We start from the raw sequence: 19,276 nt of genomic DNA, 5'->3' as shown, positions 1-19,276 counted from the left end.
TTATGGCTAGGGCTGCGTGGGCAGGGCTTCAGTTCCCTGCATAGCTCGTTGCTCCCACCTAACCCAGAATAAATCACCAAAACAAGTTGTGCTAATTTTCATAAGGCATAGAGGTGGCACCAACCTTTTGTCCTTGGTGCAAAATTTGGATTGCTTAGATGCAGTTTATTTATTTTGAGTGTGGGATACAAACAGTCCAGTTTGTGGCACCCTTGCAGAATTAACAGAAATCACAGAACCAGAGGAGATCAGAAAGGCCAACCAAAAGGCGTAGGTCTCTATCAGATCCCTCTCTTTTCCGTGCCACTAATAACCTAAGTAAACCATGTCACAGGATGCTGCAGGAAGAGACATCATGCCTGAACAATAATTAATCTGAAAAACAAATAGTTTCAGGTGACTTCTACAAATAAGGCGAGCTACATGCTGCAGAAGAATTTTTGGAGAGGAAGGACAGAAAGCCCATCTACGACATAGTGCCTGTTCAGACAACACACTAAGCCATGGTTAGGCCGCTAACCCTTTTGCAGCAAATGGTTAGTGGGCATATTTAAACCATGGTTACATAGCCACTATGATTAGAAATGGTTCACACGACACACTAAACCATGGTTCACATGACACGCTAAGCCAAAATGTTTAAGTTAAGTTTGTTTTTAATGGACCCCACAATTGTTGTTTTTAAATGGATACTGTTGTTTTTATACTGTTTTTATGTGTGTGTGTGTGTGTGTGTGTGTGTGTGTTTTTAAATTGTATACTTTTAATGTTTACTATTTTTAAATGTTGTAAACCGCCCAGAGAGCTTCGGCTGTGGGGCGGTATATAAATGTAATTAAATAAATAAATAAATAAATTAGGTGAAAATGCTTAACCACCGTGGCTTAGAGTGTCATTTCAACTGGGTCACAATCAAGGCAAGTGCCAGCTGGCACAACCCCATGCCACTCAACTCCTGTCATTAGCTGCAGCAGCTAGGAATGATCAGATCTGTCAATATCAGTCTCGCCAAGAGATCATCAGTTTTTTGAAGTCAACCTTGTTCCGACCCGTTTCCACACAAGCTTGTGATTTATCTTTTAAAAATCCATACAAAAATTCATATGGTTTTAAATTTTGTATACTTTTAATGTTCACTGTTTTTAACTTTTGTAAACTGCCCAGAGGGCTTCGGCTGTGGGGCAGTATATAAATGTAATAAATAAATAAATGTGCATTTTCCGTAACGTGTGTATTAATGTACACATTTTAAACACATGAATCCAATTGACTAAAGCGTGGCTGTGCACATTTTGAAAATGTACACCATTTTCTTTGTACATTTTTCAAACATGCGCATGTTGTCAAAACACTTTTTGTTTGTTTTGCAGCATGCATCACAAACTAGGTTTTGGTCCGTATTTGAGTCCAGAGGTGCAAATTGGGTAAATCCTCCTCCACATAACACACACAAATCTCAACGGAACAAATTTCTCATGCATTTCTAGTAGCAGCCCAATGCCCCAGAAGAGAGTGGAGAAACATTTCTACAAACAGACTGTGGTGGGGGCTCAATTTACACGTTAATTGATGCTTCTCCACAGAGCCTGCCGCAATACATCTGCTTCTCCTTAAAATGCCTCGGGAGCCTTTAACCATTTTGTTACAATAAGTCAACACTGGCCCCGTTCAGAAGACACTTTAAACCACAGCTTTAACCATGGTGGTTAAGCCAGTAAGCTGAGGTGTGTTCAGAAGACACTTTAAACCATAGCTTTAACCACGGTTAATAAGGCTTTTTGCTTTATTCATCGTGGTTAAAGCCTTGGTTTAAGGTGTCTTCTGAACACCGCTCAGCTTTCTGACTTAACCACTGTGGTTAAAGCCATGGTTTAAGGTGTCTTCCGAATGGGGCCACAGAGAGCACATCTAAAATTTAGCTCATCTAGAATTTAGCATCTTCATAGCAGTCCCTTGAATCCTTTCCAGCTCAGTCCGCGTCTCTTTTCCAACTATGGCCATGTCCTACCCACAGGCCTTAAGCTGGGTTGAACAGAGCAGGACTATTAGCACCAGCAAGTGAAAGCCTTACCCAGCAAGCCGGTCTTCCCATTATCCTGCTGCCTGGTCTCCTTGGCCAGTTGCCTTGGTCTGGCATCAGACGTAGCCCGCTGGCCTTCAGAAAGATTCACCGCTGTCCCTTGAAATGAGTCAGAGCCCTGAAATGACACTGGAAGTTAACATTTAAGATCTTACCTTCCATACACACATATACTATTATTATTATTATTTATTAATTATTATTATTTAGAATACTTTTATTTATACCAGTTAATATATTAAAACCCCTAAGTGATTTAATGTTTAATTTGCTGGAGTTCAGCAAAAAAAACCCAAGCCCTGAGGTATGAACCCGTTGGCCAGTCTTCCACCGGACTTGGCTTGTTTGCATTTGACCTGCTCTCACCTGTGGCTCACTTTGCAACAAGCTCTCCTGCTGCCTCAGAAGGAATCCCTCAGCCAAGGCAACCGCCTGGGCGCAGGTCTCAGGCCCACGTTCCCGGACTCGGTTTTGGATTTCCTTTGGCAGAACTATCAAAAACTGCTCCAGGATCAGGAGCTCCAGGATCTGTTCTTTCGTGCGGCTCTCCGGTTCCAGCCAGCGATGGCAGAGTTCCCGTAGCCGGCTGCAGGCCTCGCGAGGCCCCTCGGCTTCCTGGTAGCGGAATTGGCGGAAACGCTGGCGCTGCATCTCGGCACTACTCGAGCTGCCTCGCTGGGCGGTAGCTTTGGCCTTCCCATGGTCTCCTTTGTCTCGGGCATTCAGGCTGCATAAGGCCTGCTGGGCTTCAATGCTGAGAGTGGGCATGAGGCGGCTCATCCCCTCTCTAGACCACTGGCAGGCACCGACCACACGGTCAAATGTGGCCAGGTCTTCCCACGAAGTCAAGTCCGGCAGCTGTGAAGTTCCCCAGCCTGAAGAGGGATACTGGACTGTTTTCAAGTACTCTTGCCACTGAGCTTCCAAACGCTGGGGAATCCCTTCCTGTCGCGGTATTGCCCATCGGGACAGGTCCCGGACGGTACTAGAATGGACTGAAAAAGCGTCTCTTCCTGATCCACCAGATCCTTCTCCTGATTCAGGCCCTGTGTGGGCTTGTTCCTCCATCTCCTTAGGATGCTGCACTTTGTTTCCTTCTAAGGAAGTCCACATTTGCCACCTTGTCCTTTTTTTGGCTTGGTCCTCGCTCTAACTCAAGTGGTCAAACCTGCTCTCTCAAAATCCATGTTTGGTGAAAGAAAAGTCCAGCTTCTGGCCTTAGGCAACACCTCATACCACCGTACAATTCCTACTCTGCGGATTGGGTGAAGAGGCCTATATAGTAACCAAGAAGCTGCAGTATAGAGAGGAAAACAGGTTGAATCCGGAACCAACAGGTTTCCAAGTCAAGGAACTGTGGATTGTTTCTGAGGGAAAACAGAGAACAAACAAACAAAAAAGTTCAAGCCAAAACAAGATCTTATCATGATAAAAAAAGCCCATTTGTAAGCAATTAAATGATAGCTAGCAAAGTCAAACCCACATTAGCTGCATTCATTTGTCACAATAAACTATGGCTTGCCATGACAGGAACAAGCGTAACCTCCCCACCAGGCTCATGAGCTCCTCAGTCTCTTCCCTTCCTCTGCCAGGGCCAGGAGGAGGAGATTGGAAGCTTTTGCTTCCAATTTCGATTAACCACAGTTTAGCATTATATCTGAAGCTTCATCTGCGGTTAATCTTAACTATGGTTTATGGAATCAACGCCGCTTAATAAACCACAATTTGAAGTTGGATTATTTCAAACAAACCATAGTTGAGATTAACTACAGTTGATTTTGGGTGACAAGGCAAAATCCTCCTTGAGCCTTTCTAGTACGAAGAGCAAATTAAAAACAAACAAATGACCTGTGGTTTACACCCCGCACCCACTAAGCCAGAGCAGTGTTCAACAATTTTAACAGTGATCAAGAAGTAGAGTTTCTGCACAACTCACTGGCCCAATGGACAAATGCAGCCAATGGCTCCAACTAAGAAACGAAGTATTGCGAAATGAACAGGACTCCGTTTTTTGGGTTTTTTGGGTTTTTAAAGCAAAATGCCTAGCATTTGTAGAGAAAAAACAAGAGTATGTGCATTAGTAATTTTCAGCTAACATTCAGGCAATGAGAATTTAGATGGGCAAGGGGTAGGATGTTTTCCCACAGCACAATGAATTTTCAAATAATTATTTTTTGGGCGAAGTTTAAAGTGGAATGGCCTGCCAGGAGAGATTCGTCCACGTAATAGTCTTTTCAAATTCAAGAAGGTTATAAAGACTGATCTCTTCTGTTAGGATTCCCCAGTCGAATTTCAAGATATTTGACTGTTATTTTAATATTGCATTAGTTTTATATGTTTTAATCACTTCTATGTATTTTATGGTATTTGTATCTAATGTTGTTCCCCGCCTCGATCCAGAGGGAGAGGCGGGTAAGAAATAAATATATTATTATCTACAGGCAAGTGGTTCCCACGCTGCCAGTATTGATCTAAACAAAAGTTTTCTTTAAAACGTTGTTGCCTGCCTTGAACCATTAACAGACAAGACGTCAGTTCCTAGTACACATTCTGACGGCCATATTTGGCAGCCTGAACACAGCGTCTAAGGGGCCACACAGACTGGCTATCTCTCCTAACCGAGTTATAATTGCAAACATAAGATGTAAGGTAACCACCACCAGCAGCAAAATCCTTACTTGTGGTACAGTATTCTATATTCCAAGAAAAGTCAGGCATTGAAAATATTGGCAGGTGCGGGCAGAGGGAGCTGGGCATTTCAGAGGCACTTTCCACTAACCCTTTAGTTGAAACCATGGCTAAGAACATGGCTGGCGCAGGAAGGAGAGAGAGAGCCTCTTCGGAAAGAAAACAGAGATGCTGTTGTGCGAGGTCCAGAGAGGGATAAGCCGAGCCCTTAATCGGCTCAGGAGTTAAACACATTCTGCAGAGAATCAGCATCTGCAGTGCCTTTAGCCTGCCCTTCCCCCAAAGGCCTCAACTCTCTGGGGGTCTCATAATCTCCCACCCCACCCCCTAAATCCTCAGATGCAAGCAGAATGGAAGGGTAGATGGAGCTGATGCTGAAGTCCGAGTTTTTCTCCACACTGTTTAGATTTGAGAGTCTCTCCGGTCATCTGCCCCACCAACACACCTCGTATCGCTTGGCAAGGAAGTTGCGTCCAAAGAGCAAAAGTGAGGTGGAATAGAAAAATGGCAAATATATGCCCCCCACAAAAAAAGTGTGTGTGGGAGAGCCCCTTGGGAATGCTGTGGATTCCTTATTTATGCCATGTGTACAAAATCCACATTAGTTAATCCATACCACCTCCCGATCCCATGTTCACAATCATGAATGTGGATTCGAAGCTTCCGTTCACCCATAAACATATTGGAAAGATGGAAGAATTCCAGAATTTTCAGCCCTCGTTAGTCACCCTGATTGTAACATATCATAGACCACAGTCTTCACACAAGGAACCCAGACGTCCTGGCTCCAAGCTTCTACCACCCCCGCCCACCCCCAATTCTATAATAGCCCATCCCTGCTCTAGCTTTTCTTAGAGTAGTGGATAATCCAGGAATCATTTGCCTCAACAACACACCTCTGTTTAATGTATTGAGTGCCCCATAAAAGAAAGTCACAAGTTTAGTCTTTAAATCAACCTTCCCCACCCTTGGGCCCTGACGAATGTTTGGGACTGTAATTCCCATCAGCCACAGCCAGCAAAGCCAAAGCCATCAGCTCGGGGGAAGCTACTTTAAATTAATCTGCAGTATATCCTACCACCCCTTTGCGCCATACAAATGCAGATGAGGAATCCACATTTCACACATAAAACAGGAGTTGAAAGGGGGGTAGAAAAAGCCTTGCTTTAACAACTTAGTGATTAATTTTAAAAAGCAGAAATCTGAGAGAACATCCTCATTCAACCCACCAAAAACTAAGAGGATGTGTCTTCACAGGTCTCTTCCAAATTGGATCCTGGTTTTATTTTTGAAACTCCAAGCAAGGGAACCTAGAAGGAATTGCACAGCTGGGTAAAAAGGAAAAGTGTAGAATGGTTGGGAACAATGTGGATTCTGGGTTCAAATCCACCTTAAGAATCCCCTCATGGGCTTGGACAGCTCATTACTTCAATCCTTTATCTGTGAAATGGGAAGATTAAGGTCTACCTCCGTCAGTTGATTGGGAACAGAGAGGACATCAGATGTAGGGGACAGAATATCAGCCTTGGACCAGGAAGATCTGGGTTCAAATGCCTGTTTATCCATGGAGCCTACAGGATGGCCCTCAGCCAATCACCATCTCTCAGTCTAACCTACCTCACAGGGTTGTTGTAAGCATCAAAGGGGTTTCTATGACCATGTGTACTGCCCTTATATAATTAACTAGGGGGGATAGTATAAACTAGGAGTACAAAGCACTTTGCCCATTACGCATTATGAAGAAGTCATTACAAATAAAGCCACTAGCACAGCTCCTACAGTCAGCCAGGGCTCCAGAGTAGACCTGGTTTTTCATTCGGAGCCAGCCCTGCAAGGCCTTTGGGGAAAGACATACACACACACGAACGATGCAAAAGCTCCACTTCTCGCCCACCTTCTCTTTCCCCCATCAGTCCTTTGCCTGCTCCAGATTGTTCTCCCCTTGGTCCTTTGCAGCCGGGTAGCCCAGTGCCCAGCTCGGTTCCAGGGCAACCCTGCCTCGGCTTCACTCACCGCTTCTTTGCAGCAGAGCCCCGCCGTACAAAGCCCCGCTGCAGCAGATCTGCAAACCCGCAGAGGCAAATCCCCCCCTTATTAAAATTCAAATCCCAAGTTTTGATCCTGGGAAGAGGAGGAGCAGGAAGGTGCCCTGGGCTAATGCATCCCCCTTCTCTAGTCGCCGGGCTTCCTGGGCCTCTCTAGGGCTGACAGCGCACACTCGGTTTAACCCTTGGCGCATCTCAGGACCAAGGGAAAAGGGCTCCCATCGCTGCCAGGCATTGGCGGGAAAGATCACAAGAGACATTTTTTAAATAATAATAATAATAATAATAATAATAATAATAATAATAATAATAATAATAATAATAATAATAATAATAATACAACGATGAAGTTCCTTCTTTGAAAGGCGGGTGACACAGCCTTCCAGATGAAAACACCATGCTATGGAAGCTGTTCACACGTGACGATAACAGCGATTGAGTGTTGGGAAGCGAACGCGTGAATACGTGTAGGAAGTGACCAAGAGCAGGCTCAAATCCTGCCTTCGCTTGGGAGAAATCGCGGGCACTCTCCCCCCACAATCTCCCTGGAATGGGACTCTGGCCTTATCTACACCAAGTAGGATATTGCACTATGAAAGTGGTATATAAAAGGCAGGAGCCCCACTACTGCTTTATAGTGGTACTGAAGTGCACTGACAACTGTTGGGGCCCATTGACATATATCATACATTGCTTTCATATCACTCTCATAGTGCAATATCCTGTATGGTGTAGATGAGCCCTCTGTGGCTGAGTTCGGAGACATGCTAATCAACGGTTGATTTCCATTTTGTTCCTATTACACACACACACACGCACCCCTGTTGATTAGCGGGTCCTCCAAACTCAGCCACTATCTTAAAAACAGGCAGACAGACATTCAACAGGTGCATCCTTTCCCCAAGTACCAGAGATTCAGAAATGGGAAAGGCTGCACTGGCTGGATGTCTACCTATCAGTAGTTGCTAACCCTCAATCCAGGGGAAAAGTAGCAGCACCTTTGCGTTCATCCAATAGCTGACTTCAGTGTATGCGCTTTTAACATCACTCACTGATTACACTCAAGCTGCAATCCTAAACATTCACTCGAGCAGCCTTCCCCAACCCTGTCCCCCCACCAGATGTTTTTGAACTCCAACTCCCATCTGCCCCAGCTAGCATGCATAGCTGAAGTTCAGGAATGTGGGGAATTGTAGCCCAAAGTTCTAATATGGAGGGCTCCAGGTTGGGGAAGGCTGCACTAGAGCATAAATCCCAGTGAACTCCGAGGGGCTTTCTTCTCAGTAAACATGCTTAGGATTGCACTGTCAGACACTTATGAAAGGAAGACTACCCACCACCAGCAGCAGCCTCCAAAAAGAAAAGCTATCAGAATGAAATATTGTCTTTGTTGGTTCCCCCGCCGCCCCATTCTTTTTCTTCCAGCCTTTCTCTTTTAGCCCAAGTGATGGGGAGGGGGGATTTGATTGTGTAGGACAGCATGAGAAAGACAAGAAAAAGAGAGCAGACGACACATTCTTTTCTGTCCGGTTAATGGTTAAAATGTAATGCAATACAGGGAGAGGGCCTCCTTGGTGATGACCCCCAATTATGAAATGCCAACGTCCTTTCAGCAACAGGTTAAGGCCTTTCTCTACTCTCAGGCATTTGGCAGTATATGATAAGGTTTTTAATCAGGTTGTGGGATTTCTTATGATTGTTAAAATTGTTTGGGTATGTCTATGTGCTGTCTGTTTGCATACTAAAAAAATATTATGTACAATATCTATTTTTAAAGTGTTAAATCTTTGTAAACTCCCCAGAGAGCTTTGGCTATAAAAATGGGAGAAACCAAAACATTGACCAGAATTCGTTTTAAAAGTCATTTACTACTAATATTTAGCACTTTAATTTTTATTGAGTTTGCATTCGTAACCTAAGAGACCTGCTGGACTACACCACAGGCTCATCTCGTCCAGCATGCAGTTTCCCACAGCCGCAGCAGCCCTCTGGGAATATACCTCCCGGCAACTGGCATTCTGAGATCCACTGCTGCTGAATATGGAGGTTCCATTTAGCTATTATGCCTAATATCGATAGGCAAATCATCCATGAAATTGCCCAATCTCATTATAGAGGCATTTATTCTTGTGGCCACTGCTCATCTTGTGGCAGTGAATTCCATAAATTCGCGATACACTGAGTGAGAAAGTGGTGGTGGGGTTTTATGTCCTAAATCTCCTGGCAATCAATTTCATTAGGTGACCCCCCCCCCAAGTTCTTCTATTATACGAAAAACTATATTCACTTTCCCATCACGTATAATTTTAGATAACTCTTATGAGCTACCTACCCCTTTCTAAACTTAAAATTCTCCAGTTTAGTCTCTCTTTTTGATGGGAAAATATACCTTGGTTGCCTCTTTCTGCACTTTTTCCAGCTCTAGGCTATAGACAGGCCAGCCAAAACTGTACACAGTATTCCAAATGCGGCTGGCCCTGTAAAGTAGCTCACTATTCAGAACAACCCTGTAAGGCAACTCGTTACTATTGCCATTTTACATGTGGCAGAACTGAAGCTAAAGAGCAGGCTTGCACAGACCAGACAATGGGAAGAAGTGGAACTTAACTCTCAGGGTTGCAATCCTACGCATTTTACTTGGGTTTAAGTCCCAAGAGTTAGTGATTTCGGAATAAACACTCAGGATTGCACTGCAAGTCTCCCAGATGGCATTCTAGAGCCCGGTTTATGTAAACAACCGGTCGTTTCGTTGAGCGCATTGAAAAGAAGCAATGTCGCCAAAAGGATCGTGTGAATAGACACATTCACCCCGCGTCTCTGAGCTTTTAGCCATCGAGTTTCTCTTCGACCAGATTATGGAGGGTTAAATGGGTAGAGCTTGCTGGGTCCTAGAGCCATCCAGATTTCCCAGAGACAGGGGGAAGGAATAAGGTAGGGAGCTTCCTCTCTCTCAGAATCAGCTCTGGTTTTTCCAGCGGCAGCACAAGCCGCAGATCTGGAGGCAGCAGAATCCCTCAAGCTGGGCAAAGCAGCAGAGGTGGGTCCGTGGTAGTTGTTTGCAATTTGCAGATGCAGGTTTGCAATTTAGGGGATGTTCTGGAAGCTGTGAGCATGTTTTATGGATGAGAGGGGAAGATGAGTGTTCTGTTGTAAGGCAGGTCCATTATGTGCTATGGAGGGCTGATCAGCATTTGCAGGTGAAAAGCACTCAAAATACAGGCTGTGCTTCACATGAAGGACTATCTAGTATTAATATTCCTAGAAATGAACCCTTGGCAAGCTAAAAATGTTGTACAAGCTGCTTTGCAGTCTTTTATCTTGCTCTCCGTCACAACAGCCCTGTGAGGTAGGTCACGCTCCGTCCCATTTTACAGGTGGGGAGAAGTGAGGATGTGTTTGTCCCTGATGGTTTGTGGGTTAAAATGGCTAACATTGCTCTGAATGTGTGAAACAGACTTTCCTGAGCAGACTATCACCAACAGATTTTGTATCCGTTACCATGGAGGCTGTTCCCCTGTGAGTTATAAGTTATTAACAAAGTAATCCTGTTCATATCTACGCAGATGTAAGCCCCATTGAGTTCAATGAGACTTACTCCCAGGTAACCATGCATAGGAATTCATCCTAAATGAGGCATGTTCATGTGTGGATCCACCTTGGGACCGAGAGGGAATTTGTACTTAACTGGTATGTGCAAGTAGACTACTCCTGTGAGTGGTCTACTTGCAGCGAACAATGGCAGGGCAGAACACCTTTGTCCAGCTACAAGCAGATTGTTGCTGGTCATTTTTAGGCTGTGTTCTGCTGTGTTCAGTTGTGAAGATATTGTTACTGGGTAGTATCCTGCTACCAGCATCCTGACAATTAGCCTTTAAGGCTTTGGAAGTAGTTCTGAAGGCACGTGAGCAACAGCAGATGAAGTCTCAGAAGCCAGCATTAAAGCTGAGCAAGACTTCCGTGGTCCCAAGTTGAACTTGAATGCCTTGAACAGCTCTTTGCCCCTCTTCAATAGACTAGCAGAAGCAAAAATAAATACAAACAAGCACATTAGATTAATTTGCACCATTATAGAGACCTTGGCCAGATCTATACCAAGCAGGATATATAGCACTATGAGAGCAGTATATGTATGTGTCAATGGGCTCCAACAGTTCTCAGTGCACTTCAATACTGCTATAAAGCAATAGTGTGGCTCCTGCCTCTTATATACTGTTTTCATACCACTTCCATAGTGGAATATCCTACTTGGTGTAGATTTGGCCCTTCTTAAGACCTCTTTCTCACTGGCTCTCAGCTGTCTCTGCAGTTGCAATATACAACCCCTCCTATTTATTTTTCTTTCAGATAAATCCCCCTTCTACCCCACCCCTTCTTAGAGCAGTTCTGCTGATTTTTCAGCACTCTGATACTAACTCTTCCCTCTCAGCAGAGAGCACCTTTGCAAACATTCTGTGACATCATAGCATCTCAGCCAATGGCTAAGAGTGATGCTTGAACAATAGACATCTAGTTTGTTTTGCTGGTTCTCCCTCTCTTCCTTAATTTTGCTGCACTCTGTATACCTTATTGGGTTTTGAAGCCTGAATGCCTTGAATGCCTTGTTTGCAACAGTGTTGATGATAAGCCCTGACCTAGCTAACTTTATTTTTTGAATGCAGTGCTGCCAATTCTGGCGTGGGAGATGTGGACTTGAGCTGTGCTAAGGCCAATGCCAAGGAGACAAAATGGCTGTAATCCAAGATGAGCGATAACACCGATTCTTCAGCTTTAGCTGCCTTGTGAGCAACCTCGAGAAGAATGGAGGAAACAAGCCCAGCACGTCCTGAACCAGGGGAAGGGTCGGGGGCAGGGAAATATTCTCGGGCCATCCAGGCTGGAGCCATCAGTGAGTTTCTGAGGTGGGCCACACCACAGCATGGCAGGGTTGAGAGACAGGAGGGAATGCCGCCACATGGAGAAGCCCAGTGGCAAGAAATCCTAAGAACGGTGCAGTCGTCACACTTGGGATGGGCAAATTCTCAGTTGCCAGAGCTGCCTCCGTGGGATGACCTGTCCACGTTTGAGCGGGTGGCTGATGCCTGCCAGTGGCCCCGTGGGGAGGGCATGACCAAACTCGTGCCAAATCTCAGCGGAGAAGCACAGCAGGCCTTCAACAGCCTAGAAGCCAGAGACAGGGGAGACTATGGAAAGGTGAAGGTTGCCATCCTACGGGGGGACATTGCGAGCACGGAGGCACAGCGCCAGCACTTTCGCCAGTTCCGCTACCAGGAGGCCGAGGGCCCCCGCGAAGTTTGCAACCGGTTGCGGGAGCTGTGCCATCGCTGGTTGGAGCCAGAGAGCCGGACGAAGGAGCAGATCCTGGAGCTACTGATCCTGGAACAGTTCTTGACAATCCTGCCCAAGGAAATCCAACACCAAGTTCGAGAACGTGGGCCGGAGACCTGCGCCCAAGCTGTGGCCCTGGCGGAGGGTTTCCTGCTGAGGCAGCAAGAGCGGGGGAAACGGGAGCAACAGGTGAAGTCATTTATTCATGGTCCTCTTGTTGGGATGGAGGTAGAACTACAGGTTGTTCCACAATTCTACAGGGCTCCATCTGAGGAAATGTCCAAGGGCCCTAATGTAACATGTATACACAAACATACACAAAATAGATGTGCTGGGGTTTAAATTTGTCTGTCGCAGAACAGAAGAACATATTAGGGAGGGCACAGAAGGGATTGAGTGTATTTCAGGTGAAGGGGCGCACATGTGTAAAATGTCTTTTGCAGCAATGGGGAAATGGAGGAGTGGGCAAGCTACTTCATGGCGGGATGGTGTCCCCCACCTCAACACCACCTATGTCTGGATGTCATGCCCTCTGATGTAGGTGGCCTGTAATTCTAGGTGCAGGACTGGATGTAGTTACTCAGATATAAGTAAAATGCACTTTGTAAGTACTCAGAGGCGGGTGCTTCTTTACATGTCACAGAGCTGAGCCCTGCAAAAAGATGCCAAATATGACCCCAAAACATACCTGAGGTAGGAGGGTCATTCTCCCTTTGTGATGTCCAAGAAGCTCAGAGAAAATGGGTTTTCCTCCTTTTCAGTTGGTGCTATGGAACAATCCAGAAGCTGTAGAGAAGTGTGTTTTGTGGTTACCTAGCAACAGCCCACACATTCTCTCAGGCAAGTGCATCCACAGTTGCCCAGCAACTGCTCACCTGATTTTTCCAGTTCTCCCACCATGGAACAGTTTTCAAAACTTTTGTCACAATTTGTTATGAGGAAGCAGTAATAAGGGGGACGAACCAAAGATGACGCCAACAACAAAAAAGACAGCAACTCCAATTCCCAAAATTTGTATAATCGATTTAGTTTGAGAAAATAATCAAACTATACCTACTTCTAAAATTCATATTCTAAAACAGTACTATCGCAACATCCCTAAAGGTTGGGATAACTATGTATAAGTCAGAACCAAACTCAAAAAAGGAATGTAATCGAAATCATTTAACCCTTTTGATGCAGTCACTTTTCTCAAAAAAATCTTTTTAATAATAAATAATAATAAGAAGAATAAGAATAAGAAGAAGAAGAAGAATTATTTCTTACCCGCCTCTCACCTTGGATTGAGGCGGGGAACAACGTTAGTACAGGAATCAACGCATCTTAAAAATTCTTGATTTTACATTGATCTGGATAGGCCTGCCGGAAAAGGCTAGTCTTCAAAGCTGCCTTAAAATCACAGAGAGAGTTAATTTTATGAATCTCCTCCGGCAGGCCATTCCACAATCCGGGGGCGACAGAAGAAAAGGTCCTCTGGGAAACTGATGTCAGCCTAGTTTTAGCTGACTGAAGTACGTTCTCCCCAGAGGACCTGAGTGTGCAGGGCGAACTGTATGGGAGAAGGCGATCCCGCAGGTAACCTGGATCCAAACCATTTAGGGCTTTAAAGGTAATGACCAACACTTTGTACTTTGCCCAGAAAGACTTATTTCCTCTTTGTTAAAGCAGCCCATTCTATAGCCCAAAACATGTCTTCTGCTCTGTCCATCCATATTGTAAAAATATATATTTCACTAAAGGTTCAGCTTCTCTTTTTTGTTCTATGTTGTTGTAAGGTTCGCTAGTTCTTACCTTCAGTCTATGGGGGGACATTCCAACCCGGAACAATCTACTTGGGCGTTTCACAGTGCCTCTCTCGATGGATAAACATTCATTCCCCATTTGATTCCAGAGGGATTGGCGTCTCATTCAGGGGGTGCTCTGAAAGGGAGGGGGAGCAAGATGCATCCTTTAGACCCAACATTTTACTTCCTTCCCTGCCTTCAATGCAATTTTTGCTGCTGTTTCAGGTATTGGGAACAGTCCAAGGTGGGAGCACAAATTGCGCTGGGACTCAGCGCTCTCCAGCCAACACCAGGCCAAGGCAAACCTACAAGGAAGCACGACAGCAGGATAATGGGAGTGCCAACTCACTGGGTAAGGATGGGATTGCCATACGTCTCACCACTCTCTAATCTTGTCCCCCCCTCCAGTCCTCGCACCATTAAACGCGTCTCACTCAAGTGTGGTTCATGATTTTCAAAAGCGCCACAATTCCACCACACCCACCCCGCAAATTCAGCCATCTAATGTACAACAGTTTGATATCTGGGTGGAGGCATTAATCTGGGCGCTTTTCTCACAATTTTTTTTTTAAGACCCCCTTTTAAAGATCTTGCGGATTAATGGGACTCACTTACTGAATGAAGGAAGTTCATGTCTGAATGGATTGGAAAATCAGAGATAACTGCTTCAGATGTACTCCAGTGTCTGACACAATAAAGCCCACTTGGCCTGTGTTGTAGAATGTCCAGTACAGCAATGTAAGAAAATGCCTTATATTGAGCCCACTGGCCCATCTAGCCCAAGATTGTCAGCTATGACTGGCGGCAGCAGCTGTCCAAGGCTTCGGCTAGAGATCTTTCCTGCCCCAACTAGCCTGATCTCCTTTTAACTGGAGATGCACTCCTGTTTCTCAAACCACTGAGTGGTCAGTACGCTTGTGACATCATCAATGCCTTTATGAGATCAACACCACTGAGCCAATTGATGCCAGAGGCTTCATTACTGCCATAAATACTCTAATGTATTATGGTTAAGGGTGTCATATGATCTGTTTGGCAGCGTGACTGAAATTTCCCTTGAATCTGTACTTGCCATCTAGAGAATGTTTGGAATCCCAGATTTGGAAACCTTTACAAATATGTGTGTATTAGAGAGAGAGAGAGGGAGAGGGAGGGGGGGGAACGAAATTTGATGTGAACATCTCAAGATGTTTGGGGATGGCTTTGGATGCATGAGCCACAACAAACTTTTCCTGTAAGGTGTTAGACTGGGAGTTGGGAGATCTGGGTTCTAGTCCCCACTTGGCCATGGAAACCCACTAAGTGACTTTGGGCCAGTCACATACTCTCAGCCCAACCTACCTCACACGGTTGTTGTTGTGAGGATAACATGGAGAGGAGGAAGATTATGTATGCCGCCTTGGGTTCCTTGGAGGCGGGATATAAATGTGATAAATGTAATAAATAAATACTGGGGACTGAACATGGGACCATCTACATTCATAACAGATGCTCTAGCACTGAGCTATGATTCCCTCTGAAATTCTCAATACTTCCTACATTCAAAGCATGAGTCCTTTAGGAGTAGAACTCACCCCAGTTAACAATGCAATGTCTTAAACCAGCCTTCTCCAACCTGGTGCCCTCCAGGCGTGTTGGACTTTACCTCCCATCATTCCCAGTCAGCATGGTTCAATGGCCATGCGGAAGGTGGTCTTACACCATTACACTACCATTCCAGCTACCTTCTTCCCCCTTCCAAATTTGGCATTCAGGTTCTGAAGGGGCACGCTTTATTCTCAAGCAGGAATTAAAGCTTTTGCAAAACTTGAGCTTTGTGGCACACAGTGATATGGTGGCAAATGTGGCAAATAGGTTCAGGCCAGGAGAGATGGAGCGCCTCTTCCGACATGAACCTATAACGAACATCAGAGGCCTTCCTCCGAGTACCTCTTCTGAGGGAGGCTTGGAAAGTGGCAACAAGGGAGAGGGCCTTCTCAGTGTTGGCCCCTCGATTATGTAATGCATTGAAGTCCACTTGGCACCAACACTGCTCACCTTTTCAGCACCAAGTTAAGACTATCCTTAGCTCCCAAACATTTGATGGCATATGATGGGACATTTATGTCAGTTGATTCTATTTGGTTCAGTATCTTATTTTAACTGTCTTAGTTATTTAAATGATTTTAAATTTTGTATGTTGGAGATTTTACATTATTTTTTTATTATCTTGTATGTATTTTTTGTGAACTGCCCGGAGAGCTTTGGGTATTGGGCAGAGTAGAAATGAAATTATTTATTATTATTTGGGGTGCATTGAGAAGATTCATAGTTCCGGAGTACAGAACATGCCCTGAATGTTGCAAGTTACAAGTTCAGTTCCCTGCGTCTCAACTTGAATGATCTCAGATAGGATGGCTGCCAAAGGCCTTCTATCCTTGGCATCCCTGGTAAAAAGGAAACCAGGTAACTGATTTAGCAGGAAAAGCCTAGAGATCTGTTGCCAGTCAGAGACAGAAGGACCAAAAGACTGTCTGTCTCAACAGGAAGCAGCTTGATATATTTATAGCTGAGGGACCAGGCAAGACCCATTTGGGTGAAACGAAAGGTGAGCTGTTTAAATGTGTTAAAAAGATGCATATGAATATATAATTGGTTGGGATTATGAATAAATGTGCTTGGGAGATAATTCAAGTTTTCCATCAAATTGACAGGGAGGTGAAGCTACATTTAGGGAGGGAAGCCTCTCTTAGAATCTGGGGAGCAGGGGAAGCAGGTGTTGAGAGATGAGACAGTTGTGAAGTCACAATCGACACTTGAAGAAGGTTGTGTTGGGTGTTTAGGGATTTAGACAGAAAAAGGCTATTTATTATTATTATTATTTATTTATTTATTTATTTATTTATATAGCACCATCAATGTACATGGTGCTGTACAGAGTAAAACAGTAAATAGCAAGACCCTGCCGCATAGGCGTTAAAGAAAAAGTGATAATGAATAAAATGGATATAGTGAAGATTAAAGAAACAGTGTAATAAAGCCTGCTACACTTGAATAGTTTGGAACATGGAAGACATATTAAAACTAGCTCCTTTAATCCCAAAGTTCATGATGCTAATAAGGTTTTAATCGGGTTTGTCCTTTGGATGTCTGGTGTGTGTGTGTTTTAATTTGTTTGAGGGTTTTTTTAAACTTAAGAATAAATGTTTTCTTTTTAAAGAAACCTGGTAACATCTCATGTCTAATAACCACTGATCAGAAAGGTGGCAGAAATGAGTAGTTGTGTAACAACAAAGTTTACTTAAAAATTTGGTGAATTTGTGATGGCGTTTTCAGAGGTGTAGCTACAAGATGACTCTGGAGTAGTGGCCTGGATCTACTATCTAGGGATAATATGGAGAAGCTAATTAAAGGGCTGCTTTCCATTTTGCCACACCCAGAGCTTTTCTACAGGAAGCTGTTAAATTGGCTGTTAATCTGCTGCATATACTTTTGGTTTCGTCGCAGAATTGAGATCCAAGCACTATACAACATCATTTTCTGCTTTTCTGCTGCATGACCACTAGGTGGCACTAGGTTTCCTCTTGCATTGTGCAAAACACAAGAGGAAATCATGCTTTCTTTCACTTTCATAATTAAATGCTGCATTTTCTGTGCTCTTAAAAAAAAAACACTTCAAAAGCACTGGATAGACACAGAAGTGAAAATGGAGGGTCACAACATCGTCTAAAGATCCTGTAAACAACCATGAGTAGGAAATAATGAGCTCACAATAAATGCCCTGTGTAGAAAAGCCCCCAGTTAATAGAGAGCCAGACTTTGAAAGATATAAAATATAAGATATTATATCAGGCGGTATGATGCACAGGTGAGCTGATGTAGTATAGAGACTAAAACTGTGAGCTGAGAATATTGTCGTTTGTACAAGTTGAATTGAGGTTCATCAATTTTACCTTGACAACTATAATTACATGCAGTAATTTACCGCATTGTATTTAATGTGTATTTAGCAGTATTTTTTCTACATTCTATTTTATGGATCCTTTTAGCAATGTGATGTTGAGTAAATCTACTACGATAAATTTTGTATCATGACACCTCAAGTACAATGGAAAGTCTTTTGATAGTTGAGTTTTGTTTTGTTTTAAATCTGGTGCCCCTGCCCACAGAATCACATCTGGCTTTTCTTTCCCACTCACTAGGTGCCAAGTTTTTGGGAAGAGCTGGACAGTATTTCCAGTGTCCGGACTGTGGAAAAAGGTTTAGGGGAGAGGAGGAACTCCGAGCTCACGGTGGCATCCACAGGAAGGACAGACCTCATGCCTGTGCTCAGTGTGGGAAAAGATTCACTCGTCCATCGGGCCTAGCTAAACACCTAAAAACTCATTCAGGAGAGAAACCCTATCACTGTGGCCAGTGCCCAAAAAGCTTTATTCAGATGTCACACCTCACCAGGCATCAGAGAATCCACACCGGGGAGAAACCCCACCCCTGCACCGAATGTGGGAAGCGCTTCAACTGCCCTTCAGACCTGGCCAAACACCAGCACATCCATACTGGTGAGAAACCTTTCCGCTGTGCTGAGTGTGGGGCGAGGTTTAACCAGTTCTCACACCTTACGAGACATCAGAGAATCCACACTGGAGAAAAACCACATGCCTGTACTGAGTGTGGAGAAACCTTTAGCCAGCGGGCGCATCTTATCAGCCACCAGAGAATCCACACCGGAGAGAGGCCCTATCGCTGCACCTATTGCCAGAAATGTTTCAGTCACCTCTCAGCTCTCACAGTACACAAGAGAATCCACATGGGTCAAAGGCCCTATGGCTGTCCTGAATGCGGGAAAAGGTTCATCGCTTCATCTGCTCTCACCAGGCACCAGAGGACCCACTCGGAAGAAAGACCCCATACCTGCGATGAGTGTGGCAGGAGGTTCAATCAGCTCTCTCACCTTCACAGGCATCGACGGACCCACTCAGGAGAGAGGCCCCACAGCTGTGGGGAGTGTGGGAAAAGGTTCAACCAGCTCTCCTCTCTCACCAGGCACCAGAAAATCCACTCGGGAGAGAAGCCGTACCCCTGCGATGAGTGCGAGAGGAGGTTCATTCGGCTGGCCGACCTCATCATCCACCAGAGAATCCACACAGGAGAAAAGCCGTATCGCTGCACTGAGTGTGGGAAGAGGTTCAGGCAGAGACAAACGCTAGTCAAGCATCAGAGACTTCATCCAATAGCAAATTCATGAAATATGTACAGGAAACAAAGCAAAGCCTTCCTGCCTTTGGGGTTGTATCCAGGAAATGGATATTCTGAAACTTCTGAACTTTAAAGAGGAGGGGAGAGGGGGGTTAATTCCAATATCCCAATTTCTCCTC

General features: G+C 44.6%; 2 protein-coding genes across 2 annotated transcripts; one reads left to right on the top strand and one right to left on the bottom strand.

Annotated features, from left to right (window-relative positions):
* Positions 1–403: 403 nt before the first annotated feature.
* LOC134405484 (zinc finger and SCAN domain-containing protein 26-like) lies at positions 404–3,243 on the bottom strand. Its single transcript, XM_063136726.1, has 3 exons — positions 2,447–3,243; positions 2,072–2,198; positions 404–426 (listed from the first exon to the last, which is right to left on the bottom strand). Exons 1-3 carry the CDS (start codon positions 3,191–3,193, stop codon positions 404–406), a joined length of 897 nt encoding a protein of 298 aa, XP_062992796.1. The 5' UTR covers positions 3,194–3,243.
* Positions 3,244–9,776: 6,533 nt separating this feature from the next.
* Positions 9,777–19,276, top strand: LOC134406252 (zinc finger protein 883-like). Its single transcript, XM_063137585.1, has 4 exons — positions 9,777–9,850; positions 11,472–12,327; positions 14,148–14,274; positions 18,104–19,276. Exons 2-4 carry the CDS (start codon positions 11,611–11,613, stop codon positions 19,144–19,146), a joined length of 1,887 nt encoding a protein of 628 aa, XP_062993655.1. The 5' UTR covers positions 9,777–9,850; positions 11,472–11,610; the 3' UTR covers positions 19,147–19,276.

The sequence above is a fragment of the Elgaria multicarinata genome, chromosome 11, assembly GCF_023053635.1.
Source record: "Elgaria multicarinata webbii isolate HBS135686 ecotype San Diego chromosome 11, rElgMul1.1.pri, whole genome shotgun sequence".
NCBI classification, from domain to species: domain Eukaryota; kingdom Metazoa; phylum Chordata; class Lepidosauria; order Squamata; family Anguidae; genus Elgaria; species Elgaria multicarinata.
This window is presented reverse-complemented; position numbering and strand designations above follow the sequence as displayed.